General features: G+C 39.0%; 6 protein-coding genes across 8 annotated transcripts in view; 2 read left to right on the top strand and 4 right to left on the bottom strand.

Annotated features, from left to right (window-relative positions):
- The window catches only part of LOC122358712 (zinc finger protein 721-like), a 13459-nt gene extending 13087 nt beyond the window's left edge, over positions 1 to 372 (bottom strand). The window contains exon 1 of the mRNA XM_043258553.1: positions 1 to 372. This exon is cut by the window's left edge and continues 967 nt beyond it. Coding sequence (XP_043114488.1) covers positions 1 to 150 — 150 coding nt within the window. The 5' untranslated portion in view covers positions 151 to 372.
- Positions 373 to 2043: 1671 nt separating this feature from the next.
- LOC122359067 (zinc finger protein 239-like) lies at positions 2044 to 3904 on the bottom strand. 2 transcript variants are annotated; one of them, XM_043259195.1, is made up of 3 exons: positions 3510 to 3904; positions 3151 to 3387; positions 2044 to 2871 (listed from the first exon to the last, which is right to left on the bottom strand). In XM_043259195.1, exons 2-3 carry the CDS (start codon positions 3239 to 3241, stop codon positions 2060 to 2062), a joined length of 903 nt encoding a protein of 300 aa, XP_043115130.1. In that variant the 5' UTR covers positions 3242 to 3387; positions 3510 to 3904; the 3' UTR covers positions 2044 to 2059. The 2 variants fall into 2 exon arrangements, with proteins under 2 accessions (XP_043115130.1, XP_043115129.1); XM_043259194.1 differs by having other exon boundaries at positions 3151 to 3234.
- Positions 3905 to 4775: 871 nt separating this feature from the next.
- LOC122358711 (zinc finger protein 91-like) lies at positions 4776 to 15500 on the bottom strand. Its single transcript, XM_043258552.1, has 9 exons — positions 15224 to 15500; positions 14868 to 15002; positions 13339 to 13573; positions 12224 to 13235; positions 11177 to 11291; positions 10752 to 10836; positions 9807 to 10651; positions 8478 to 8562; positions 4776 to 5896 (listed from the first exon to the last, which is right to left on the bottom strand). Exons 3-9 carry the CDS (start codon positions 13421 to 13423, stop codon positions 5136 to 5138), a joined length of 2988 nt encoding a protein of 995 aa, XP_043114487.1. The 5' UTR covers positions 13424 to 13573; positions 14868 to 15002; positions 15224 to 15500; the 3' UTR covers positions 4776 to 5135.
- On the bottom strand, positions 9634 to 12213 carry LOC122359066 (zinc finger protein 239-like). Of its 2 annotated transcripts, XM_043259192.1 has the most exons (4): positions 11808 to 12213; positions 11145 to 11263; positions 10752 to 11026; positions 9634 to 10651 (listed from the first exon to the last, which is right to left on the bottom strand). In XM_043259192.1, exons 3-4 carry the CDS (start codon positions 10834 to 10836, stop codon positions 9771 to 9773), a joined length of 966 nt encoding a protein of 321 aa, XP_043115127.1. In that variant the 5' UTR covers positions 10837 to 11026; positions 11145 to 11263; positions 11808 to 12213; the 3' UTR covers positions 9634 to 9770. The 2 variants fall into 2 exon arrangements, with proteins under 2 accessions (XP_043115127.1, XP_043115128.1); XM_043259193.1 differs by lacking the exon at positions 11808 to 12213 and having other exon boundaries at positions 11145 to 11691.
- Positions 15501 to 17284: 1784 nt separating the features above from the next.
- On the top strand, positions 17285 to 21533 carry LOC122358454 (ragulator complex protein LAMTOR1-like). Its single transcript, XM_043258262.1, has 5 exons — positions 17285 to 17511; positions 18646 to 18788; positions 18874 to 18951; positions 19624 to 19747; positions 20608 to 21533. The coding sequence occupies exons 1-5, from the start codon at positions 17485 to 17487 to the stop codon at positions 20698 to 20700; spliced, it is 465 nt and encodes a 154-aa protein (XP_043114197.1). The 5' UTR covers positions 17285 to 17484; the 3' UTR covers positions 20701 to 21533.
- An 856-nt stretch (positions 21534 to 22389) lies between these two features.
- Positions 22390 to 22500, top strand: part of lamtor1 (late endosomal/lysosomal adaptor, MAPK and MTOR activator 1) — a 3465-nt gene continuing 3354 nt past the window's right edge. The window contains exon 1 of the mRNA XM_043259871.1: positions 22390 to 22500. This exon is cut by the window's right edge and continues 67 nt beyond it. The gene's annotated coding sequence lies outside the window, so the exon portion shown is untranslated.

The following is a 22500-nucleotide window of genomic DNA, read 5'->3' as shown; positions in this document are numbered from 1 at the left end:
CTCACTGAGAGAGCGACCCATTCCTTCACAAATGTCTGTAAAAAACAGTCTGCGTGCCCAGGTGCTTGACTTTATACACCTGCGGCCGCGATTAGACGACCATCTGATTATTTGGATGGGTGAGCGAATACTTTTGGCAATACAGTGCATGTGCTAAACAGCGCTTGTGTTTACATAAACAATCGTTTGCGCAGGGTCGCGGGTTTCCGAGCGTCTTTTATATACGTAACTCAACAAACAATGTGAATCAACGTTAACAACACTGCTCAAGATGCACGAACGCTTACTTTTAGTCATTAACGCACATTAACTTCAACAGGAATCTGGAGCAAAACGACTCCGATTTCATTTAGCTGTGATTTGATTGGCTGTCTCGTCACGTGATCGGCTCCTGAAAACTACGGCGGCCCGGATGCTGTCTGAATGGCAAAAATATTTCCCAAAGATTGTGTCAAGACGTATTGAGACATCTCAGTCTTTTTAGATTCTCAGATTTGCGTCGAATCCTCATTTTAAAGCCACAGTCACCGCTATATGTGACTACGTGTTAATTGTTGAATTTTGCAAATTTCCATAGAGTTGAAAGTTATTTAAACAGGGATGCATGGATGGTTTCTTTAACAGCACTTTAACCTGAGGGGTAAAATATCACACATCAACGGGTGATTATCACGTCTCACTCTGTTGACGCACAATGAAATGTGCTAATTTACACAAGATCTCACATATCATCATAATGCATGAGGTAAACACAGGGAATGGCGGCTTTTCAGCATCTTAGTGAAACTTCACAGCTCTGTCAGACCACCGTTTCACTAATTACAGTTGCATATATTAAGAAACAGTGCAATTACTTTGACAATGGGAATGTCTGCCACGCTAAAAAAAATCATCGCACATAAAATCTACTGCTACCTCTGAACAAAATAAAATACGTCAGCTAAAATAATACTAATGGACTAACACATCATTAAATAAATCACACAGAACCGAAGAGATGTCAGTAAAATGAAAATAGCATGATTATACAGCCTTTTGCGTGTAACATAAAACAATAATATCTAATATCTAGGGGAAAAAAAAGAGTAATGAGAAAGGTGGGAAAATCAAAGGACTGAACATTTGCTCACTCTGATGCAGAGCGATGCTTTTTAATGAGAGAGTATGTGAAGATGTATTGCAGTCATGCACAAAAAAACGGATAATGCATTTTAAAACTCAGCATCAAACTAAACTTTAAAAGCGTTTCAAAAGTCAAATTGCACAAAATTTAAATTTCTGTTGTTACAAGTGTTTGTTACTTACTGTGCAACACTGAAACGCTGTTTACAGATAGCATAGGAATGAATAATAATGAATAGCATGAGCAAAAAGCATTTTCAGAAGTTCTCTGCTCCATTGACATCCATTTAAAGACCAGACCAGACAAGAAGCATTCGCTTTAGCCATTTATTTAATTTAGAGTCTATGCATTTTTTATGTTTCTACACATATAAACACGTTTAGCCAGAGAAGTCCACTTTTAAGGCATTGCACGTTTGTGACGTTGGAATTGAATACGATCAGGTGACAACAACGTCGACATCAAACTAAAAATGATTTTATTAAGCTTTTTTCTCCATTCAGACACGGATTGCCACCGGCACCTCCGGCTTGTTTAGCTGGGGACGCTTCATTTTGATTACAAAGACCGTCTCTGCATTTAATAAAAAAAGTAGGCGTTGAATCTCTCGTCATTACACATTACTATGACTCTCTTCTGAAGTGTTTTGATGCGATCTGTGCTGTTAAAGCGCTATATTATTATGCATACAGTTAATCGCGATTCATTGTTTTAAAGCAACAATAAATGTCTAAAAATAAATAATAATAAAATAATTAATATATATAATATATATATATATATATATATATATATATATATATATATAATTTTTTTTAAATATATATATTTACATATATTTTTAAATATATATATATATATATATATATATATATATATATATATATATATATATATATATATATATATATATAGTTACATAATTTCCTCCCACACCTACAACACACGATCTCTCGCTTCAGTGTGTGTTTTCTGGTGCTGTTTACAAACATCCAGTCTCGAAAAGCTCTTCCCGCAGTAAGAGCACACGTGAGGTTTCTCGCCCGAATGAACGGTCAGGTGGTTTTTCAGGTGCGACGAGGAGATGAACTTTTTATCGCACCGGTCGCAGCTGAACAGCTTTTCTCCGGAGTGAACGTGCAGATGATAGCTGAGTCCAGAGGCGTCGGTGAAGCTCTTCCCGCACTGAGCGCACCGGTACGGCTTCTCTCCGGTGTGGAGCCTCTCGTGCACGTTCAGGTGTTCGGCTCGAGTGAAGCTCTTGTCGCAGTACGAGCACTTGTACGGTTTCTCTCCGGTGTGGATCCTCTGGTGCTGCTTCAGGTATCTGGTCGTAGTGAAGCTCTTCCCGCACTCGAAGCACACGTGATCTCTCACCTCGTCGTGTATTTTCCGGTGCTGCTTGTAACCGGCCAGCCACGAAAAGCCCCTTCCGCAGAAAGGACACACGTGAGGCTTCTCGTCCGAATGAACTCTCGCGTGTTTTTTTAGACTTGACGACGAGACGAACTTTTTATCGCACCGGTCGCAGCCGAACGGCTTTTCTCCGGAGTGAACGAGCAGGTGATAGCTGAGGTTCGCCGCCGCCGTGAAGCTCTTCCCGCACTGGGGGCACGTGTACGGTTTCTCTCCGGTGTGGATTCTCATGTGCTTGTCGAGGATCGCTTTCTTTCCGAAGCTCTTTCCGCACAGCGAGCAGGTCTGCAGCGGTTTCGCTCTCGGAGTTTCGGTTTTACAGCCCGTCCAGTCTGAAATGAAGAAATTGCGTTACAATCGGTTCGCGTGGATTCACGCGCTTTACACGTATCGTGCATTTTTCGTACACTTTCAACAAGATTCGCGCGTGCAAAGTCTCAAAGCACCGCGAGCACATCTCAAAAGCAAACATTTGCCACACTATTAACTCCTGTTAGATTTCTGTGTGTTGCATGAAACCGAGTCAAAGGCTGAGAACTTGTGCATGGATCTATACATTTGTTTCAGAAATCGTTTGACAGGTAAAGATTTCACGCGCAACGGACACCAACCTGTTTGTTCCTCGGCATCTTCATGTTTTATTCCGGACGGCTCCGAATCACTCATGTCTTCGACCTCCTCTTTAACTTCTGTACCTGTCATGTAGGATGATGATGATGTGAATAATCCTCACTTTTTAACCCGGTTAAAGCACACACTCTCCAATAAAGTTCCCAATTGGATGAATGGATAGATTCGACTTTGGATGAACATATTAAGTCACACGAAACCCTGATTTTCCAGCAAATCTGTGGTAGCAGATAAGTGCCAAAGCTTATTTCTGTCATTCACACACAGAAATGCATGATGTATCATCCATATACCGATTAATATCTCACTGCTGAATAAAGAACGGAGAATGGGAACAAACCTGCTTGTTGCTCTGTATCTTCATGTTTTATTCTGAATATCTCTGGATAACTCATGTCATCAATCACCCCTTTAATCAACTTATGTCAGATTTAAACACTCTTCTTCTCTCTGCTCGTCGTGTTCTTCTTCTTCTAGTGTTTTTCGGAGGTTTGACGAGCAGCTAAACAAGGTGCATTACCGCCACCTACCGGTAGAAGCAAATAAATACAATCAATTGTTTCTGTTTATTAGGTATCTAAATGATATTCGATACGCTCTTGATTGCCTTGGCTCATTTTCTTAAAGTATTATCAACTCCGAGCCTTCCTAATACTTGAATCAACCGAAATCTTTCCCTTTCATGTGAATATTTAGCATTATTTCTCACACCTTCCCAACGCGTCCCTATTTCATTAAGGTTATAGTTTAATGTTGTATGGCCAATAATCTTAATCTCAAAATTACATGTTCCTACTTCCAAATCTTTTCCTCTGATTTCCTACATTCTCATTGACTCTATTAAGTTATTTACAATGAATAACAGTACCATATATTAAAATAACTATGTGCATATTTACTTTCGAGTTGAAAACATCATTAACAATCAATGCAATTGCAATTGGTCCCCTGCAATCTCCGCCTCCGATAAAAGCTTCTGCAGAGTTATAAAATTTAGACTGAGACCTACTACGGCGCGTGCGTGTAAAATATGACTACAAGTATGTTAATTAAAGAAAATTAATTCCATTCTTGAACTGCCACTCAAAGCAACAAGGCTAAACGCAACTGATTTTATTCGGTGACCTACCAATCTCTGCAAAAAAACTAAATAATGAAGCGGCGGTTTTTCTACATAATTTTTTTACCGTGTAATTTGGCCCCCGATTTTATTTAGTATTTTTTTTGTATTTCAAGTCTACAGTTCTGTTGAAAGATGACTGCAATAAACATCGTTTGCACTAATAACTAATACAGAGGGAAAAAATATTAGGAAATTAAAAAACCTAACATTTTAATTGTGTGTTATATAGAACTGCTTTTAACAAAAACAGGCTGAATGAAAATGCCAAGTATGCAACTGAATTGTCAAAACTTTGCATGAATGGTTTCTTTATAGCCTGCTTTTAATAATGTTTTTAACCTGAGAAGAAAGAATAAAACACACCAGTAGGTGATTATCACACAAAATGATGTCTCCGTAGTTTATAATTTACAGAAGACCTCAGACACCGGTGGGCAAAGACTTGCTTTCGATGGAAAATTTAAGTCCTGGCGCTGCTACACATTATTTCTCAATGTGCGTTTATTGTTAAAAATATGGAGCATTTTTATGGTTACTCTTTAGCATATGAATGGTTTTATAGGATGGTTGCTTATTTCTATGTATAAGCAAAAAAAAAGGGCCCAGCTTATATTATTCCATTAATAACTATTCAGTTATTAAAACTCATTAAAAGCAATTGATTACATACAGACAAATAACTGCTTGGTTACATAATTTGAGCGTTTCGTCGTCAGCAGACCGCACGAATAAAAATCCTCGACGTACAGCAAGATTAAAGCGACTAAATACTTGTTTTTCCTCGATCATTTGAGCTCATCTCATTTACCGCCTCTGCATGTCGAAAGCGTTAAAACCATTCGCTCACTCCGACGCAGAGCAGTGCATTTTAACGTGAGCCCTCAGAGATCTCGACCGAGTGAATCTCTTCCCGCAGCGGGCGCAGCGATGCGGCTTCTCTCCGACGTGGACGCGCTCGTGGTCTCTCAGGTTTCCGGACACGGTGAAAGTCTTCCCGCACTGAGCGCAGCGGTACGGCCTCTCTCCGGTGTGAACGCGCTCGTGTGTTCTCAGGCTGCCGGACACGGCGAAGCTCTTGTCGCAGTACGAGCACTTGTACGGCTTCTCTCCGGTGTGATTTCTTTGATGCAGCTTCAGATCGACGGTTCTGGTGAAGCTCTTCCCGCACTCGCAGCACACGTGATCTTTCACCTTGCTGTGCGTTTTCTGATGGTGTTTGCAATCGTCCAGTCTTGAAAAGCTCTTTCCGCAGTAGGAACACGCATGAGGCCTCTCACCTGAATGTATTTTCAGGTGAGTCTTTAGACACGACGAGGAGATGAACCTTTTATCGCACTGGTCGCAGCCGAACGGCTTTTCTCCGGAGTGAACGTGCAGATGATAACCGAGACTCGATGCTGCGGTGAAGCTCTTTCCGCACTGAGGGCACGTGTACGGTTTCTCTCCGGTGTGCATTCTCGTGTGCTTCTTAAAGTTTCCTTTGTGCGAGAAGCTCTTTCCACACAGAGAGCAGGTGTGCAGCTGTTTGCCTTTATTTCCAGGAGTTTTGATTTTAAAGTGTTCCTCCGCTTCGTTCGCCTCATGCTGTTTTAACTCTATCCAGTCTAAAATAAACAGTGAGGTTAAAACCATTGAACCGATTTAACAGGTAAATCTGTGCCATCGTTTTGTTTCTTCTGAGTATCAATTATCAGATTAGTTGCTTGCTAATAATAATGTTTAGCAGTCAACAATAAAAATCAAGAACGGACACCAACCTGTTTGTTCCTCAGCATCTTCATGTTTTATTCTGGATGGTTCCAGATAACCCATGTCTTCAATCTCCTCTTTAATAAACTCCATCTTTAACAGTCAGACAGATTTCAGCCGCTGCTCCTGGAGTTTAATGTATTCCTGTAGAACAATGTAAATATTATTATATTTATATATTTACTATACTGGCCATGTCAGATCAAAAAGATCACCTAAACAAAACACTGAAACAAATCCACTGGGGTCACTTTGTCTCAAAAAAAAAATAAAAAAAATCAAAGTTTAAAAACGTACTCAACTCAAAGCGTTGGTTTTGTTTTGTTTTTTTTTTTAAACACTGATATTATTTTTGATTTTATTGCACAGACTGTCTCTACATTTAATAAAAATTAAGCACTTACTCTTGTCATTATACATTACTATCACTCTATTCTCTTATTTGATGCTGTTCAGTGCTTTGACACCATCTATATTAATGAAAGCGCTATATATATAAATAAGTGATTGCTTATATTATTAAAATAGCATACTATAATTGTAATTGTTTTGATAATGTAAAGCTGATTTACAGTAGAACTATATAAATAAAGTGACTTGAGTTAATTTGTTAAATATGATATCATTAAAAAAATATATAAAAAAAATAACAGCAATTTTGCCACCAATTTATGTTAAGTATGATCATTCTTTTTACAAAAGTCACTCAAAAAAATTGTGATATCTTGGAAGGACTCTTGAATCCGTCTCGTAGATGATTTTGGGACTAGAGTTCACTTAAAATGAGAACTAAGTGTCTTTTCCAACTTGACAATTTGTGTCCATCTATCATCCATGTACTGATCGATATCTCACAGCTACTAAAACAATCAAACATAAAACCAACCTGTTTGTTCCTCGGTACCTTCATGTTTTATTCTCGGCGGTGCTGGATAACTCGTCGTCAATCTCCTTTCTGTCAAACACGATATTTAAAAAGCTAAGAGATTTCAGGACTCTCGCGCTTCTCCTTTCTGCTCGTGTTTTTTGCTCTTTTGTATTTAAAGGGAAAACTCGAACACGCTTGAGCGTGTTGCTGACACCTGCTGGACATTCCCGGCAACACGTTATAAAGGCTTTTATGTTTTAGGATTTTTCATACACGTAATGATTTCATACGGTACACATTTTACATCATTAGCGTACGCTAATCTCTACTAGGCTATCGTCACATTAGCCGCTAACATCCAACTCTTGCATATCACGGCAAAAAACGATTAGTTGTTTTTTAAACCCAACCGATGGGTTACACTTGGTCACTGTGTTGTGTTATTTTCTAAAAACGTTTTTATTAACGTCGACGGGTTATTTTTTTTTTTAGTAATAACCCATCGTTGGGTTTAAATTGGTTCCCGCGACGGTTTAAATTTTAACGGACTTTCTCCGAAGACACTGAACAATTTCCATTAAATAAATATTTTGTCCAATTATTGAAATAAATATTGATGTCCATAACGAGTAAGAAACACGCCAGGAACATGTGTGTAATATTTGTGTGGTTTTTAGGGACTAAACTTACCTGAAAGTATAAAAAAAACCGCCGCTAGATACACTTAAAGCGTAGCCGTTGTGTTAACGCCCTGTTGTCATGGCAACTCCGCTTTCCGTTTGCGAAAACCGTTTCGCCAATAGTCCAACGGTTTTGTTCTTTTATTAAATTCAATCATATTTGACACAAATGTGTAAATATTCGTCACAGGGCAACTGCGGCCCAAACAGTGCGCTACACGAACAATGCGACAGCGCGAACACGGAAATGTAGTAATTTTACGACAGGTAAATTTAACACGAGAATTTTTAGCTAAGTTTAAAAGAGCACTTTTTAAATGGAACACAGGCATCATTCGGTGCCGCTTCAGATTATCCAGTCTAAAAACAAAACAATCAATATGGTTAAAAGCAGTCAAAATGATCTAATTGCACTGACCAAAGGAGGTCAGATCGGAGTCTCAAGGATAAGATCTGTGATGTGCCAAAGGTTATGTAACCCAATAAACGTAAAATGTGGACATGAGCATCTAGATGGCAATTTATCATTCCTGTCATGCCGAGTTCAGACTACACGATTTTAGCCCCGATTTTGAAAAATCGCCGACAAATCACGCTAATAATATCTGCACCAGTCGGCGATTCAAAAACACTAATTCAATAATAAATCCTGCCAATGGGAGAGCGATATTTCCTCCTCTATTTAATAATAACCGAAGTCTCGCGTGATCTCGCGTTATTTCCGCGTAACCTCTCGATCCACGGCGGCGACGGAATGTCACGCAGCGTGAAAACTTCTGTAACCCGACTACTCTAAAAGTCGTGTAGTCTGAACTCTAAATCTCTTCGCCTCGGGCTCGAATGCTCGTCAAGCAGTCAATAATAAAGAAACAAGAACTGGACACCAACCTGTTTGTTCCTCAGCATCTTCGTGTTTTATTCTGGACGGTTCCGGATAACCCACGTCTTCAGTCTCCTCTTTGATAAACCCCATCTTTAACAGTCAGGGAGATTTCGGCTGCCGCTCCTGGAGTTTGTTCTTCTCTTGTAAGACGATGTGAATATTCCTCAGCTTTTCAACCCAGTTAAAACAGAAACCCCGCCCACCACAGATTCAGAGGATTTCATTGGTCGAGTCAATCGTAGTGAATCCAATACTAAACTGCGACCCTACAGCTTTACTTTTAGTCAGAAGAACCAAATATTAGGAATACCCCTAACTTAAAATCTTGGTTTTGTTCATATTTGTTATTTAAAAGAAAGGCATAGTGATGACAGACTAAAAAAATGCATATTGGATACATGTTTACTGAGTGATCCAACATTCTGTAGAGGAACAACAATTTTTATCTGAATTTCTGAGCCAAATTATAGGGTGAAAAAATTTTTTAAAGAAAAATTGTTAATTGGAGAACATATATTGTTCACTCTATCAAAAAAAACAAAACACCGTAGTACACCATGCTGACTGGAAATATATAACATCTAGTGAAAAATATTTCATGACTGACCTCCTTTTCCATTCACTTTCATATTAGTCTCTGGCAGCGTGCTCCCATTTGTTCCTTTGTGTTTTTATGACTCTCGTGGTAAATGCTGGTAATACAGACATATCTATCTCTGGTCTTCAGCCGGGAAGAAGCATACTTCAACAATGTGCAATATAGATGTAAAATGTATTGCAAAATAATCACAAACGTGCATTATTTGTTCATAATATCTGACTGGTAGTCATGATAGCACTTAAAAAAAAAAAAATTAAACTGTATTTCGTTCCTTGTGTGTGGGGGGAAATTTTCTAAAACCAAATATTAGATATTTGTTTACTTAATTTACATTGAATAATGTCTCCTAATGAGGTGTTAGTCTGACGGTCTATTATCGCGTTTACTGCCTCTGAACAAAATAAAAAACGTCTGACTAAAGTACTATTACACAAAACCTCGATAAAAATAGTAGTGTCGCTAAAATTAACATTTTAAACTGACCTATATGAAAAACATGTTTAACAAAAAAAGTTTGACGCAAAATGTAAGATTAAAGTAACTATATATAAACACAATAATAACAGTACACAGTTTATTAACCATAAAAATACAGTAGTTTTTAATTTAAAAGTGGATAAATGTGAAAAAATGAACGTGAACCTTGATTTAATAGCGGAAATCAACCTATATACAGTCTGTGGTATCGAATATTTGATTAAATTTTATTTGCATCATTATACAAAACTTTTACGTCGTTTTTCTCGTTGTGCGTTTTCTGGTGCTGCTTACAGCTATACAGTCTCGCGAAGCTCTTTCCGCAGTAAGAGCACACGTGAGGCTTCTCGTCCGAATGAACTATCAGGTGAATTTTTAGATGCGACGACGATTTGAACTTTTTCCCGCACTGGTCGCAGCCGAACGGCTTTTCTCCGGAGTGAACGAGCAGGTGATTCCTGAGGCTCGACGCGTTTTTGAAGCTCTCTCCGCACTGAGCGCATCGATACGGCTTCTCTCCGGTGTGAACGCGGTGATGAGTTTTCAGGCTTCCGGGCCGAGTGAAGCTCTTGTCGCAGTACGAGCACTTGTACGGTCTTTCCCCGGTGTGGATCATTTGGTGCCGCTTCAGATCAACAGCTTTATTAAAGCTCTTCCCGCACTCGCAGCACACGTGCTCCTTCACTCCGTTGTGTTTTTTCTGGTGCCGCTTATAACCCTCCAGGCGCGAAAAAGTCTTCCCGCAGAAAGAGCACACGTGAGGCCTCTCGTGAACCGTCAGGTGCTTTCTGAGCTGCGATGAAGAGATGAACTTTTTATCGCACCGATCGCAGCCGAACGGCTTTTCTCCGGAGTGAACGTGCAGATGGTAGCTGAAACTTGATTCTGCGGCAAAACTCTTTCCGCACTGGGAGCATTTGTACGGTTTCTCTCCGGTGTGGATTCTCATGTGCTTCTTAAGGTTTCCTTTTTTCTTGCAGCTCTTTCCGCACTGTGAGCACGTGTGCAGCTGTTTGGCTGGTTTCCTTGAATTTTGCATTTGACAGTCTTCCTTTTTAACTTCATTCGGCTTCAATCTTTGCTGCTGTACTACAATCCGGTCTAAAGCAAACAAAAATGCGTGAAAATCAAGTCAACTGGATCTCTGTTACATTAATATTTCCCAGAAGTCAACAATAAAGAATCAAGAACGGACACCAACCTATTTGTTCCTCAGTATCTTCGTGTTTTATTCTGGATGGTTCTGGATAACCCATGTCTTCAATCTCCTCTTTAATAAACTCCATCTTTAACAGGTTTCAGCCAGTGCTCCTGGAGTTTGTTCTTCTCTTGTAGGATGATAGGAATATTTCCAGTATTTATAGGTGAATTGTTGTGGGAGGGGCTTCACTGTAGGCGTGACGTGATCATTGTCTGATCCTCAGATCCACCAGATTTATACTGGATTACTTTAAAATACCCACATATATTAGGTTGCTGTTGATATATGAAGCATTTAATGGTCACATATTAGCGTCATATAAAACAGCCACAAGTCATTGATGCATAACGGGTTATTAAAAAGCCAGATTAGGAAAAACCTATAGAAAATTACCTTTAGAATCGTCTTAACTTCATTTCCACCACCAGCTGGTACGGAGTAAAATCTTTCAGGACTTCATCTTTATGTGCACTAATAGCAGCTCGTGAGGATTTAGTCTTCGCATCGTGACCCTGCAGCATGGACAAAAACAATTTAAGTCTATAAATGAAATAAAACAGGACCACACCAAATATAGGCTGTAATGCAGTTAACATTAACTAAAGGGGGGGAAGAAAAACTGTGCACCGTGCAAAGGCTACTCATTTTGTGCATTAATGCATTTGATTTCTTTATGTTTTTATTTGATTTAATCTGATGGCACAGGTCTCCACACACACACACACACACACACACACACACACACACACACACACACACAGTGCTGCCTGACATCATCTATTCATCATAAAACTAAACCGCAGTTCCCCACACAAACATCATTGAGCGCGAGCGCAGAGCGGGCACGCGCGCAGTCAGAGCGACAAAAGCGAAAAAGCACCGATTACAACGAATAATGTTTAAGAATGTCAAACGTTTAACGCAACAGAACAACAAAACAAGTAAGCACACCGAGGGTATGCGCAAAAAAACGATCCTTAGAAGTGGCAGCCTTGGGCAAAAAGTAAGCGCGCGGCGTTTACCTGCGCGTGCACCTTACATAAACTACATTTTTACCTTTGCTTTTCTGCGCTAACTGTGTGAGATCTTCTTCTTAATCTGCTGTCTTTTCACGGCGGTCGGCAAACAGAAAGGTGCACTCCCGCCATCTACTGAGCCGGAGTGCGGAACACGGATGGAGTAGAAAGAAAGACCAAGCAGAATATATGCTGCACATAATCAGCTATCAGTGCAAATTTTATTTGCATCATCATACAGATCCTATTCAACTTTTACGTTGCGGAAAAATAATGATCTTACCAAAAAAAAGTAAGAAACTGAATATATTTGTTCGCTCCCACACAGAGCAATGTTTTTTGATACGAGTCACTAGAGATCTTGACTTGAACGAAACTTGAGGTTTCCGGACTCTCAATACGAGCACTTTGTAAGGTTTTCCTCCAGTTTGAGTCTCTTGGAGACGTTTCGCTCACGGCATCGTCTCGTTGTGCGTTTTCTGGTGCTGCTTACAGCTATACAGCCTCGAAAAGCTCTTTCCGCAGTAAGAGCACACGTGAGGCTTCTCGTCCGAATGAACTATCAGGTGACTTTTCAGGTGCGACGACGAGATGAACTTTTTCCCGCACCGGTCGCAGCCGAACGGCTTTTCTCCGGAGTGAACGAGCAGGTGATTCCTGAGACTCGACGCGTCTTTGAAACTCTCTCCGCACTGAGCGCATCGATACGGCTTCTCTCCGGTGTGAAGTCTTTCGTGCTTTTTCAGGCTTCCAGAGCGAGTGAAGCTCCTGTCGCAGTACGAGCACTTGTAAGGCTTTTCTCCGGTGTGGATCCTCTGGTGCTGCTTCAGATGGCCAGCTGCAGTAAAGCTCTTCCCGCACTGAGCGCAGCGATACAGCTTCTCTCCGGTGTGAACGCGCTCGTGCTTTTTCAGGCTTCCAGAGCGAGTGAAGCTCTTGTCGCAGTACGAGCAGTTATAAGGTCTTTCTCCGGTGTGGATCCTCTGGTGCCGTGTCAGATCACCAGCCGCAGTAAAGCTCATCCCGCACTCGCAGCACACGTGATCTTTCACTCCATTATGTATTTTCTGGTGCTGCTTATAACTCTCCAGGCGTAAAAAACTCTTCCCGCAGTAAGGACACACGTGAGGCTTCTCGTGAGCCGTCAGGTGTTTTTTTAGTTGTGACGATGAAATAAACCTTTTATCGCACCGATCGCAGCCGAACGGCTTTTCTCCGGAGTGAACGTGCAGATGATAACTGAGAGTCGATGCTGCTGTAAAGCTCTTTCCGCACTGAGGGCACGAGTACGGTTTCTCTCCGGTGTGGATTCTCATGTGCTTCTTAAGGTTTCCTTTGTCTCTGAGGCTCTTTCCGCACTGTGAGCAGGTCTGCAGCTGTTTGCCTGGTTTTCTTGAATTTTGTATTCTGCGGTCTTCCTTTTTATCTTCGTTTAGATTCCTTCTTTGCCGTTTTACTTCAATAGAGTCTAAAATAACCAAAATATGTGTTGAAAGTCAAGTCAACTGGATCTCTGTTACATTAATATTTCCCAGAAGTCAACAATAAAGAATCAAGAACTGGACACCAACCTGTTTGCTCCTCAGCATCTTCCTGTTTTATTCTGGATGGTTCTGGATAACCCATGTCTTCAATCTCCTCTTTAATAAACTCCATCTTTAACAGATTTCAGCCGCTGCTCCTGGAGTTTGTTCTTCTCTTGTAGGACGATGTGAATACTCTCCAGTATTTATAGGTGAATTGTTGTGGGAGGGGCTTCACTGTAGGCGTGACGTGATCATTGTCTGATCCTCAGATCCACCAGATCTGGACAAACCAAAAACAACAAACTGGATTACTTCAAATTAACCACATATGTTAGTTTGCTGTTGAGCATCGAGTCATATAAAACAGCCACAAGTCATTTATCGCAAACCCAACAATATTCATAATGCATGATGGGTTTATTAAAAAGCCAGACTAGAAAAAAGCTATAGAAGAGATCAATTTTTAGATACACATAATATTAGACTTGCGTAACCAGGGTGACGGATGAAGGTCTGGAATCAATCCAAGGCAGGTTTCATTGGCCAAAGCCCGCCCATGAGGCCGTTTGACTGACATGTCAAACAACCAATCACAGTTCACTTCATTCAGTGTCACGTTTCAAAATGAGGAATTACAGGCCGCTGTGCAAAAACTCTCATTTCTTTTCTAACTTTTTCACATACTATCAGGAAGGTCCACCTCAACATTATGGCTACCACCAAAGGCTCGGTTGTAAATGTAAGACTGTACTACTCCCTAACATATTTGTAATAACCGTCTCTTTATTTTATTATTGCTTATTTATGTTACAAATATTGCATATGTATTTGCATAGATACATGTATAGCTCTGTATCATTTTAACATAAACCCTTTCGATTCATCAGGTTAAGAATCCAAATGACTCCAAAGTAAATAAAGAACAAACATTATTCTCGTTGAGCTACTGATATCGCATGGACTGTTGGGTACAACAAATAATTGTGAGCTGCTAAGAAAATGTGACAGATACGGCATTTAAAAAACAAATGAGCTCAGTCAAAGCATGACTTTCTGTTTCTATTTCAGAGTTCGCCGTGCTTATGATAAACACACGTTTGAAGAGCAATCGATGCTTAGATGCGAAGCAGTGGTACCCACCACCAACCAAAAGGTAAACAAATGCAAACTAAAGTACTAAAGAAAAATCTTATTTTTTAATTTTCATAATGAAAATCGCAATGAATACAGCTTCATGGGAAATTAATATTCCTGCATTACATTTAGTAGCTATTGGCACGTTTAAGAATAAAACAATTGCTCAAGTCAGTCTGGGACACCAAGCGGGAACACGTACGGATGCAAAAAGACCTGAACAAGTACGAGTAATCTAAAACATCTTCATCCAGTATAAAACGATAAATTACTGATATGCAAAGCCCAGATCTTTGATGTGCCAAAGGTTAGTTCTGTCATTTTTGTTGTTAACAAAATTAAAATGTAAATATAATCATATGGATGATGATATAATTCCTATTTCTAATGATTTACCAGCCACTAAATCTTTTTATTAGCATCTTTAATGTTTCACCAACCTGTTTGCTCCTCAGCATCTTCACGTGTTATTCTGGGTGGCTCTGGATAGCTCATGTCATCGACCTCCTCTTTAATAAACTCCATCTTTATCGCGATACGTCACAGATTTCAGCTGATGCACCTGGAGTTTGTACCTGTAAGGTGTGGGATGACGTGAAGGCACCTGGGTAAAGCACAAGCCCCGCCCCCCGCAGATTCTAGAGATTTCATTGGTCGAGTCAATCAGCGATGGCCAAAAACAACACTCAAACAAATACAATACAAACCCATGACTTTATAGGTTCATGTTTAGTCAAATAACACCGATACATATTTCACAGCTACTAAAACAATCATATCATGTACGGGCACCAACCTGTATGTTCCTCAGTATCTTAATTTTTCTTCTGGATGGTTCTGGATCTCAATCTCCTATTTAAAATAAACAAAGACTCTGTACTAGTGTTTCCTAAGAGTGATGTAAGTATTCCCAAACCTCTTGTTGGACTGCTGAGCCATGAAAACTAAAGATAAAGCCCGACTCTGAAAACCGGGAACCTCTGTCACACATGCGAACTATAAATAATACGACATCCGGTGAAAATATGTCAAAACTCCACTTCACTTCCGCGTTTCTGTCTTCTGCTCGCTTTGGTTTTGCTCTTTTGTATGTTTAAGGAAAACTCGAAAACACTTTAGTGTATTGCTGCCATCTTTTGGAAATCTCCGGTAACACACACACACACACACACACACACACACACACACACACACACACACACACACACACACACACACACACACACACACACACACACACACCACACACACACGCACACAAACACACACACTCACACACTCACACACACACACACACACACACACACACACACTCACACACACACACACACACACACACACACACACACACACACACACACACACACACACACACACACACACACACACACACAGGTAGGGTTTTCTTGTTTTAGGAGGATTTTCTACACAGATAATCATTTTATATTGTGCATATTTTACATATTATTTTCTTTTTCTTGCTGAAATGAGAAAATAATTAAATAAAATGATACAGCCACCATGTATTATAATACTTTGTCACTTTTATTAGTCATGTAGGAATAGGCTGTGATGTTACGCGCGTCACAAATTTGCCATGTTGTTCACGTGAGTGTGAGTGAGTGAGTGTGTGTGTGTATGATTGTGTGCAATGTTTTAATATCAATTCTGATGTTTTAAAGCATTTGTACATTTTGGGGAAGATGTTTACGTGCAAATTACTCTTAATAAATCTATATTTACCATGAGCCCCATATACCGTGCAGATTTTACATTATTTTCATGTAATTTGCACTAAATAGGTTTTCACCTCATTCATCGTGATGAGGAACATACTCTAACGGACTCACATTCACATAATCAGAGATGTCCCTTTATTTGCATCATTACACGGAGCATATACAACTTTCAAATTGCATTTATAATATTTATTGCATTGCATTTTGTGTCTTAATGAGAAGGCATTCAGTCAGAAAACAAAACACATCAGAGTAAGATTAAAGTGACTGAATTTTACTTTATTATTTTTACTTTATTATAAATTATATTACCCCCCATAAGACTAGAAAAGAGGGGAAATTGATATTTGCTGGGTAATCCATTGTTCTGAAGAGGACATGTTCATCTTGGATCTGAGACAAGGTTACAGTGTGAAGCAAAACGGCTTTAGTAGAAACATGGAAGCATCATTATTTCTAAATCAAAAATATAACATAATCTATTTAGAGCAGTTAGTTGAGTTTGGCAAAGCAGTTCAAGAATGAAAAAAAGCAACACTTTTTAGATTGCATAACTCTATGTAACATATAAAGATAGGCCTGCTCCAGTACAAATTAAAGTGGTTGAAAATAATTATCAATGGTTTCTTAAATCTCTTTATTTTTAAGGACATATGGTTTCGTTCTACAAATGTGATCTAAAAATGTCAGCCTCCTTCACTCCAACGAAGTGTGCTTAATGTGCCACTTTACACTTTGATAAATTTACACTTTACACTTTATATCTTATACTTTATATTTATATTCTATACTTTATTTTATTTTTTTATATTTTACTTTGCACACTTCTTTTTAATACATTTTTTTATATATTTTATATTTATATATACATTTAAATTTTGTTTTCTATTTTGATGCTGGACGGTTGTAAAGAACATTTCACTGCATGTCGTACCATGTATGTATGTGTCTGTGACAAATACAATTTTTGTCAGTCACATTGCTTGCTTTTTTTATTGTGCACCGTTCAATTGAACCGAACGCATAAATATGAGTCAGAAAGCACTTCGCTCCTATTGGCTGAAACTGATTTCGTCGCGTCGCTGGACACGCCCACATTCCGTCGCCGGCGTCCTGTCGCTCTCTGTTCAAATGAACGGGATTTCGTCGCCGCGCGTCGCTGCCGGTCGCTTTTTTTTCGCTGACCTTGCAAACCCGCTTGGGATCTGTCATGTGATGAACCCTGCGTTTGCGGCGAAGCTCTTTACAGACGAACCGCTTCTAACAAGACGGAAAAACTCCCCGAAGAAGAGACCGGACCTGCTGCCGCGCGGTTATCATGGGGTGCTGTTTCAGCAGCCACCAGGTAGAGAAGATTTAACCAACATACAGCCGAACAGCTTTAAAACACCACTGTTTGTGTGCCTGCATGCAACATGTTGGGGTGTGTAGCCTGTACGCGAAGAACAGGCCGGCACTGAGTGCATTTCAACACTAATTTCATTAAATTACTTTTGTATGTTACTGTTGTACATCACGAGTAAACTTTCACAAACCGAAAGCGGAATTAGACTCGTATCTGTGTCTAGAAGTGAAAGACTCCTCTAGATCTGATAAAAACTTACTCTAATGCCCAATTTATTCAGACCGCGATTTTTTAGATCGTGTTTATTTTTGTTTTTGCATGAATCCCTTGCAAAAAGTTACCTTTAATGCATTACAATATCGCATTGTTCTCTAAAAGAAGGCATTTGTGGGTTTTTTTTATTATCCTGTAATGCAGTTGTGTTAATTTGGGCTGGGCTTGCCTGTTTGTTTTTAATACAGAACGTATTATTTTTTAGAAAATGTAAAAGTGAAATTTAATTCACGCCTGTCCAGTAGAGGGCGCAGTTAATGCATAAACGTTATGTGTAACTTAAGTTGTTTTATTTGCTTATGATTGAGCAGCAAAAGAAATTGGTAAAAGCGGAAGTGCGTTGAATGTGTGTTATTTAAAACATTTATTACTAGTTTGCATTTCACAAATTTTTTTTTATCCGTTTTGAGGAATGTTGAATCTGTTTTTGTGGAAGTGAGACGAATAAACGCGCGTCCGCGTTTTCCAGGAGACCTGTCAGATAATAATAGCAAAGCAAAGCCTTTTATTTTATTTATTGCATTTGTCGCACAGTTATTTATTGGCTTGCATATGATACGCGCCTGCCCTACAACAACTAAACTCGCATAACATTATATATATATATATATATATATATATATATATATATATATATATATATATATATATATATTTATTTTTTTTTTTTTTTTTTTTTTTTTTTTTTTTGTGCTATTTATGTGTTAAATCATGAAACTGTATAGCAGGGGTTTAAAAGCTTGGATTAAATGTAAAATAAAATGCATTGCGTCGTGAACTCTTGATTGATTGCACGAATGGTTTTCTAGTAGGTGCGATGATCGTGCTTTTGAACGTCCATCTTTTGGCTCTTCTGTGCAGGACAGCCAGAAGAAGCCATTGATTCCTGACCCAAACTTGAACGGCGTACCCGGCGATGACTCTGAGCAAAATGCGGACAGCCCGCCGTCTAACCACAGAGACGAACAGGCCCTGCTCACGACCATCCTGCAGCAGACAGCCCTGTGCGGCTCACGCTCTGAGTATAGCTTGTCTGCAGTACGGTCTGTTGGTAGATTAAAAACTCACTTGCCTTGTCCTTCTGGTCAGGAACATAATCGACGTGTCGGCTGTTGTTTCTCAAGGCCTGGAACAACGTGAATACATGGACAGATCCAGACAGTACAGGTGCGCTAAAATGCCATTGATGCTAATAGCTTTTTTTTTTTTTTTTACATCAATGTTTTCTGTGGCTCTTGAAAGCCTTAATTCCTCCTTCCACGCGTTAAAAGCTCCTTAAATGCATAGCTATCACATTAGATGTTACATCTTGCTCGGTACCCCCAATATCTAAAATATTAAGTAAACTTTAAGACCTAAAACGGGAAGAAACGCCCATCGGTGGGGGAACGAAAACTTTCTTTGACTTTCAATTGAATCGATTGAGGCAGATATTTGCTTCAGTGTGTCTTGATTTGAGAATCTTTGGACGCTTGCGCCGCAAAACAAAGGCTTTCTGAAGCTTGATCACTAAAAATTAACATTTCCATATTCTAGCAATTGGTATGTTTTTTTTTTTTTTTTTTTTTTGATAAATTAAAAAGAATTGAAGTATTTTTAAATGTTGCTAATGCAATTTTTTTATTTTTTATTTATTTATTTTTTTACACATTGTTTTTTTTTCTTACACATCCTTATACTGTCTTAACTTATTCTTAAAAAAATGCGGTAACCAGCCTTATTTCAGGATCCCTGACTATTTTTGTCCTTACTGTTCATATATATATTGTTTACCAGCGTTCTTCAAAATCTATAATGTAAATATGAATCTATATTCATCTCTCTGTGTTTGTGTTAAAGCACAAAGCTTGGGGTGTGGAGCAGTACTCTGTCTCAGAAGAAGCCCGTTCCTCTTCCGTCGCTGACCGGTCAACCTCACCAGGTGCTCGCCGCTGACCTGGTGCCCTGCTCAGACGTACAGCAGGTCAGACTCGGGTTCATTGTCTCACGGTACAACCCGCTGCTTTAGACACGAGGAAGATGCTCCAAAGGGTGCATTCATCACAGTAAAGACAGCAGTGTTGTGAAATGCTGAAATAAAAAGTAAAAAGAAGGGGATTCATTCCTGTCACGCAGAGCTGAATTTTCTTCCTCATTACTGTAGTCTTCGGCTCGTTTGCCGCTCAAGAAACATTTTTGAAAATGTTTTAAAAAAGCAATTGTTTACAAGATTCCTTGACGAAGAAAAAGTTCAAAGGAACAGTGTTTGGGTGAAATGGAAGCATTTTGTAACGCGTTTCTTGCGTTCAAACGTGCATTTGTTTGTTCGGAAATACAAAAAGTTGTGAAATATTTTTACCATTTAAAGTAACGGGTTTCTGTTTTAATACACTTTACAATGTGATTTATTTCTGAGATGCAAAGCTGAATTTCCCTCAGTCGTTACTGCAGTCTGAAGTGTCACCTGCTCCTTCAGAAGTCGTTATAATATGCTGATTATCAATGTTGTGATGGCAAATTCATTTTTTTTTGGAAACCGCAATACTTACTCGAATGGTAGCGTGTATTACCAAAAAAGACTGCTACTTCTTCTTTAACGTTTTATTCATTTAAGAACCCCCCAAAAAAAAAACGCCGGTTCCAAAAAAAAAAAGAGCAGCGCGACACTGATAATAAATCAGCATATTAGATTGATTTCTGAAGGATCGCGTGACACTTTAGACTGGAGTAATGATGCTGATGATCCAGCTTTGCATCACAGGGATGAATTATATTTGAATGCGTATTAAAATAGAACATTGTTATTTTATAATATTTGGCAATTTCACTTTCCTTCCTCCTCAGGTGTCTAAGATCGCTGCGTACGCCTACAGCGCCGTCTCACAAATCAAAGTAGATTCCAAGGAAGAGCTGGTGGTTCAGTTTGCTATACCATGATTCAGAAGAAGGACCTCCTCCTTCACTTCCACAACAGACGAGCTGCTAAGATTCCTTCTGTGATTTATTATTATTATTATTATTTAGTTTTATTTTGTTCCTTAGTTCAGTTTCCTGATCGTTTGATCTCCGGACTTCTCAGTTACTCTAATATTTGTACTGAACTTAATGGTGTTCCCTCGGTTCGGCTTCACACGTAGTTGGTGGCTTACGTTCTTCCGGTTTATATTCTACGGGTTTAGAGCTCGTTGTTAGATTTCACGCGGATGGAAATGAGGCTGAGGGATAAACCTGAAGTCTTTACGATGGCACACAGTGTGTTTTCTTTTTTGTTTTGTCAGCTGAACAACTGCTTGGTTGTTACACAGAAGTACAATCCACTAAACACGCACTACTTCAGTCCCTCACGGGCCAGGAATAATCAGGTTTGAATTGCAATTTGTGCCTTTACTGTAAATGATTTGAGATAAATCCATAGCTTTTCAGCTGAACAAAAGGGGATGCTTTTTTGTTGTCGTTGTGCGGAAAAAACAAAAGAACTCGTTCGGCGATCGTTTGTGTAATTATTTATTTTGATTTTACGTATTTATGCAAGCTCGCACACGGCTCTCTAGATCTGCGGAAGGCGCTTTAGCCTTTCTTTGAGATTTTTTTTAAAGGGATTAAACGCACTGCATTACTCTGACGTTATGTAGTGCACAAATAGTGTTTATTACTGAAAAGTGGAATACTACCTGATTTACGGAGAATACCGACACACTCTCAATATACTGTTGATGCAGTTATTTTTGTTTTTAATAAAATGATGCAATAAAAACATTCACAATTATAAAGTACCGAGTTTCTTTTTTTTTATTTTACTGAATGTTTGTTGTGTATATTAACTGGTGGTAGGTACAGCATTTTGTTCATCCACTTAAATATGGGTAGTTGACAAATAAAAAGTGGCGTGGAAGCAAAAATGTAAAGGGAAAAATGCACGCTAAAAATATGGAAGAAATGCATCTTCATTCTTAGTTACAGCATTAAAGAGGTTTATCTTCAAAGGTTTTTTTTCACACTCTAGGACACTGATACACATTTAAAATCTGTTGCTTAAGTCAAGTCTCACCAACACCAAACTAAAAATTAAAAACCGGTCTAATTGAGCTCTTATAAATTCATCCCCTGAAAATCAACACAGCCATTTATGTGTAAATAAAAGTAAGAGCGTAAGAGAAGTGGTGTGACTTTATATTATATTTTATTGTTAAATACAGTGTTCTGGAAAAAAAAAAAATTTATATTATTATTTTTTTTAATTAAGGAAAACATTAATTTTATTTCCCCATAATAAGTAATAATGCAAAAATTGCTACAGAAAATTAATTATAAAAATGTTTGTTTCCTATATTAATAAATGTTGGCTAAATGTTTTTTTTTTTTTTTTTTTACAAGTTTTTATGTGCTGCTTTTATCAAAAGTGTTATTATAAACTATTTTCTGTGAACTAGCCAAAGAGAAGAAAGCCCTTCCTGTTTTTAATTCACAAGCTCTCTGAAATTTATTTATTTTTTATCTTTATTTTATGTTCAAATCACACTCGAAAGGGAAAATAACTCTCGCTCCGTTCCGCCGAGCTCGAGACACTCGACGGCCGGAACTGACGCGCCAGCGCCGCGGCGAGGAGGCGGAAGTCACGTGACCCGACTGCGCGTTCTGTCATGTGACGGTTCCTGCGTTCGCGGCGGAGCGCTTTACGGTCAACAGACAAAACAAAACGAAAAAGCGCTTCTGAGACGGAAAGCTCGCGCGGAGAAG

This window comes from Puntigrus tetrazona, chromosome 15 (genome assembly GCF_018831695.1).
Source record: "Puntigrus tetrazona isolate hp1 chromosome 15, ASM1883169v1, whole genome shotgun sequence".
Classification (NCBI taxonomy): Eukaryota; Metazoa; Chordata; class Actinopteri; order Cypriniformes; family Cyprinidae; genus Puntigrus; species Puntigrus tetrazona.
This window is presented reverse-complemented; position numbering and strand designations above follow the sequence as displayed.

Bases quoted from the DNA above. Each gene is read 5' to 3' on its own strand.
- LOC122359067 (XM_043259194.1), bottom strand. From the start codon at position 3,564: ATGAGTTATCCAGAGATATTCAGAATAAAACATGAAGATACAGAGCAA. The intron at 3,235-3,509 runs GTTTGTTCCCAT...CCTACATGACAG, and splicing joins AGATACAGAGCAACAAGCAG to GTACAGAAGTTAAAGAGGAG. The intron at 2,872-3,150 runs GTTGGTGTCCGT...TCTTCATTTCAG, and splicing joins AGATGCCGAGGAACAAACAG to ACTGGACGGGCTGTAAAACC.
- LOC122359066 (XM_043259192.1), bottom strand. From the start codon at position 10,836: ATGGAGTTTATTAAAGAGGAGATTGAAGACATGGGTTATCCAGAACCA. The intron at 10,652-10,751 runs GTTGGTGTCCGT...TGTTTGCTTTAG, and splicing joins AGATACTGAGGAACAAATAG to ACCGGATTGTAGTACAGCAG.
- LOC122358711 (XM_043258552.1), bottom strand. From the start codon at position 13,423: ATGGAGTTTATTAAAGAGGAGATTGAAGACATGGGTTATCCAGAACCA. The intron at 13,236-13,338 runs GTTGGTGTCCAG...TGGTTATTTTAG, and splicing joins AGATGCTGAGGAGCAAACAG to ACTCTATTGAAGTAAAACGG. The intron at 8,563-9,806 runs GTAAAAGTTTTG...TGACTGTTAAAG, and splicing joins CGCACAACGAGAAAAACGAC to ATGGGGTTTATCAAAGAGGA.
- LOC122358454 (XM_043258262.1), top strand. From the start codon at position 17,485: ATGGGGTGCTGTTTCAGCAGCCACCAG. The intron at 17,512-18,645 runs GTAGAGAAGATT...TCTTCTGTGCAG, and splicing joins GCTGTTTCAGCAGCCACCAG to GACAGCCAGAAGAAGCCATT. The intron at 18,789-18,873 runs GTGCGGCTCACG...CCTTCTGGTCAG, and splicing joins ATCCTGCAGCAGACAGCCCT to GAACATAATCGACGTGTCGG.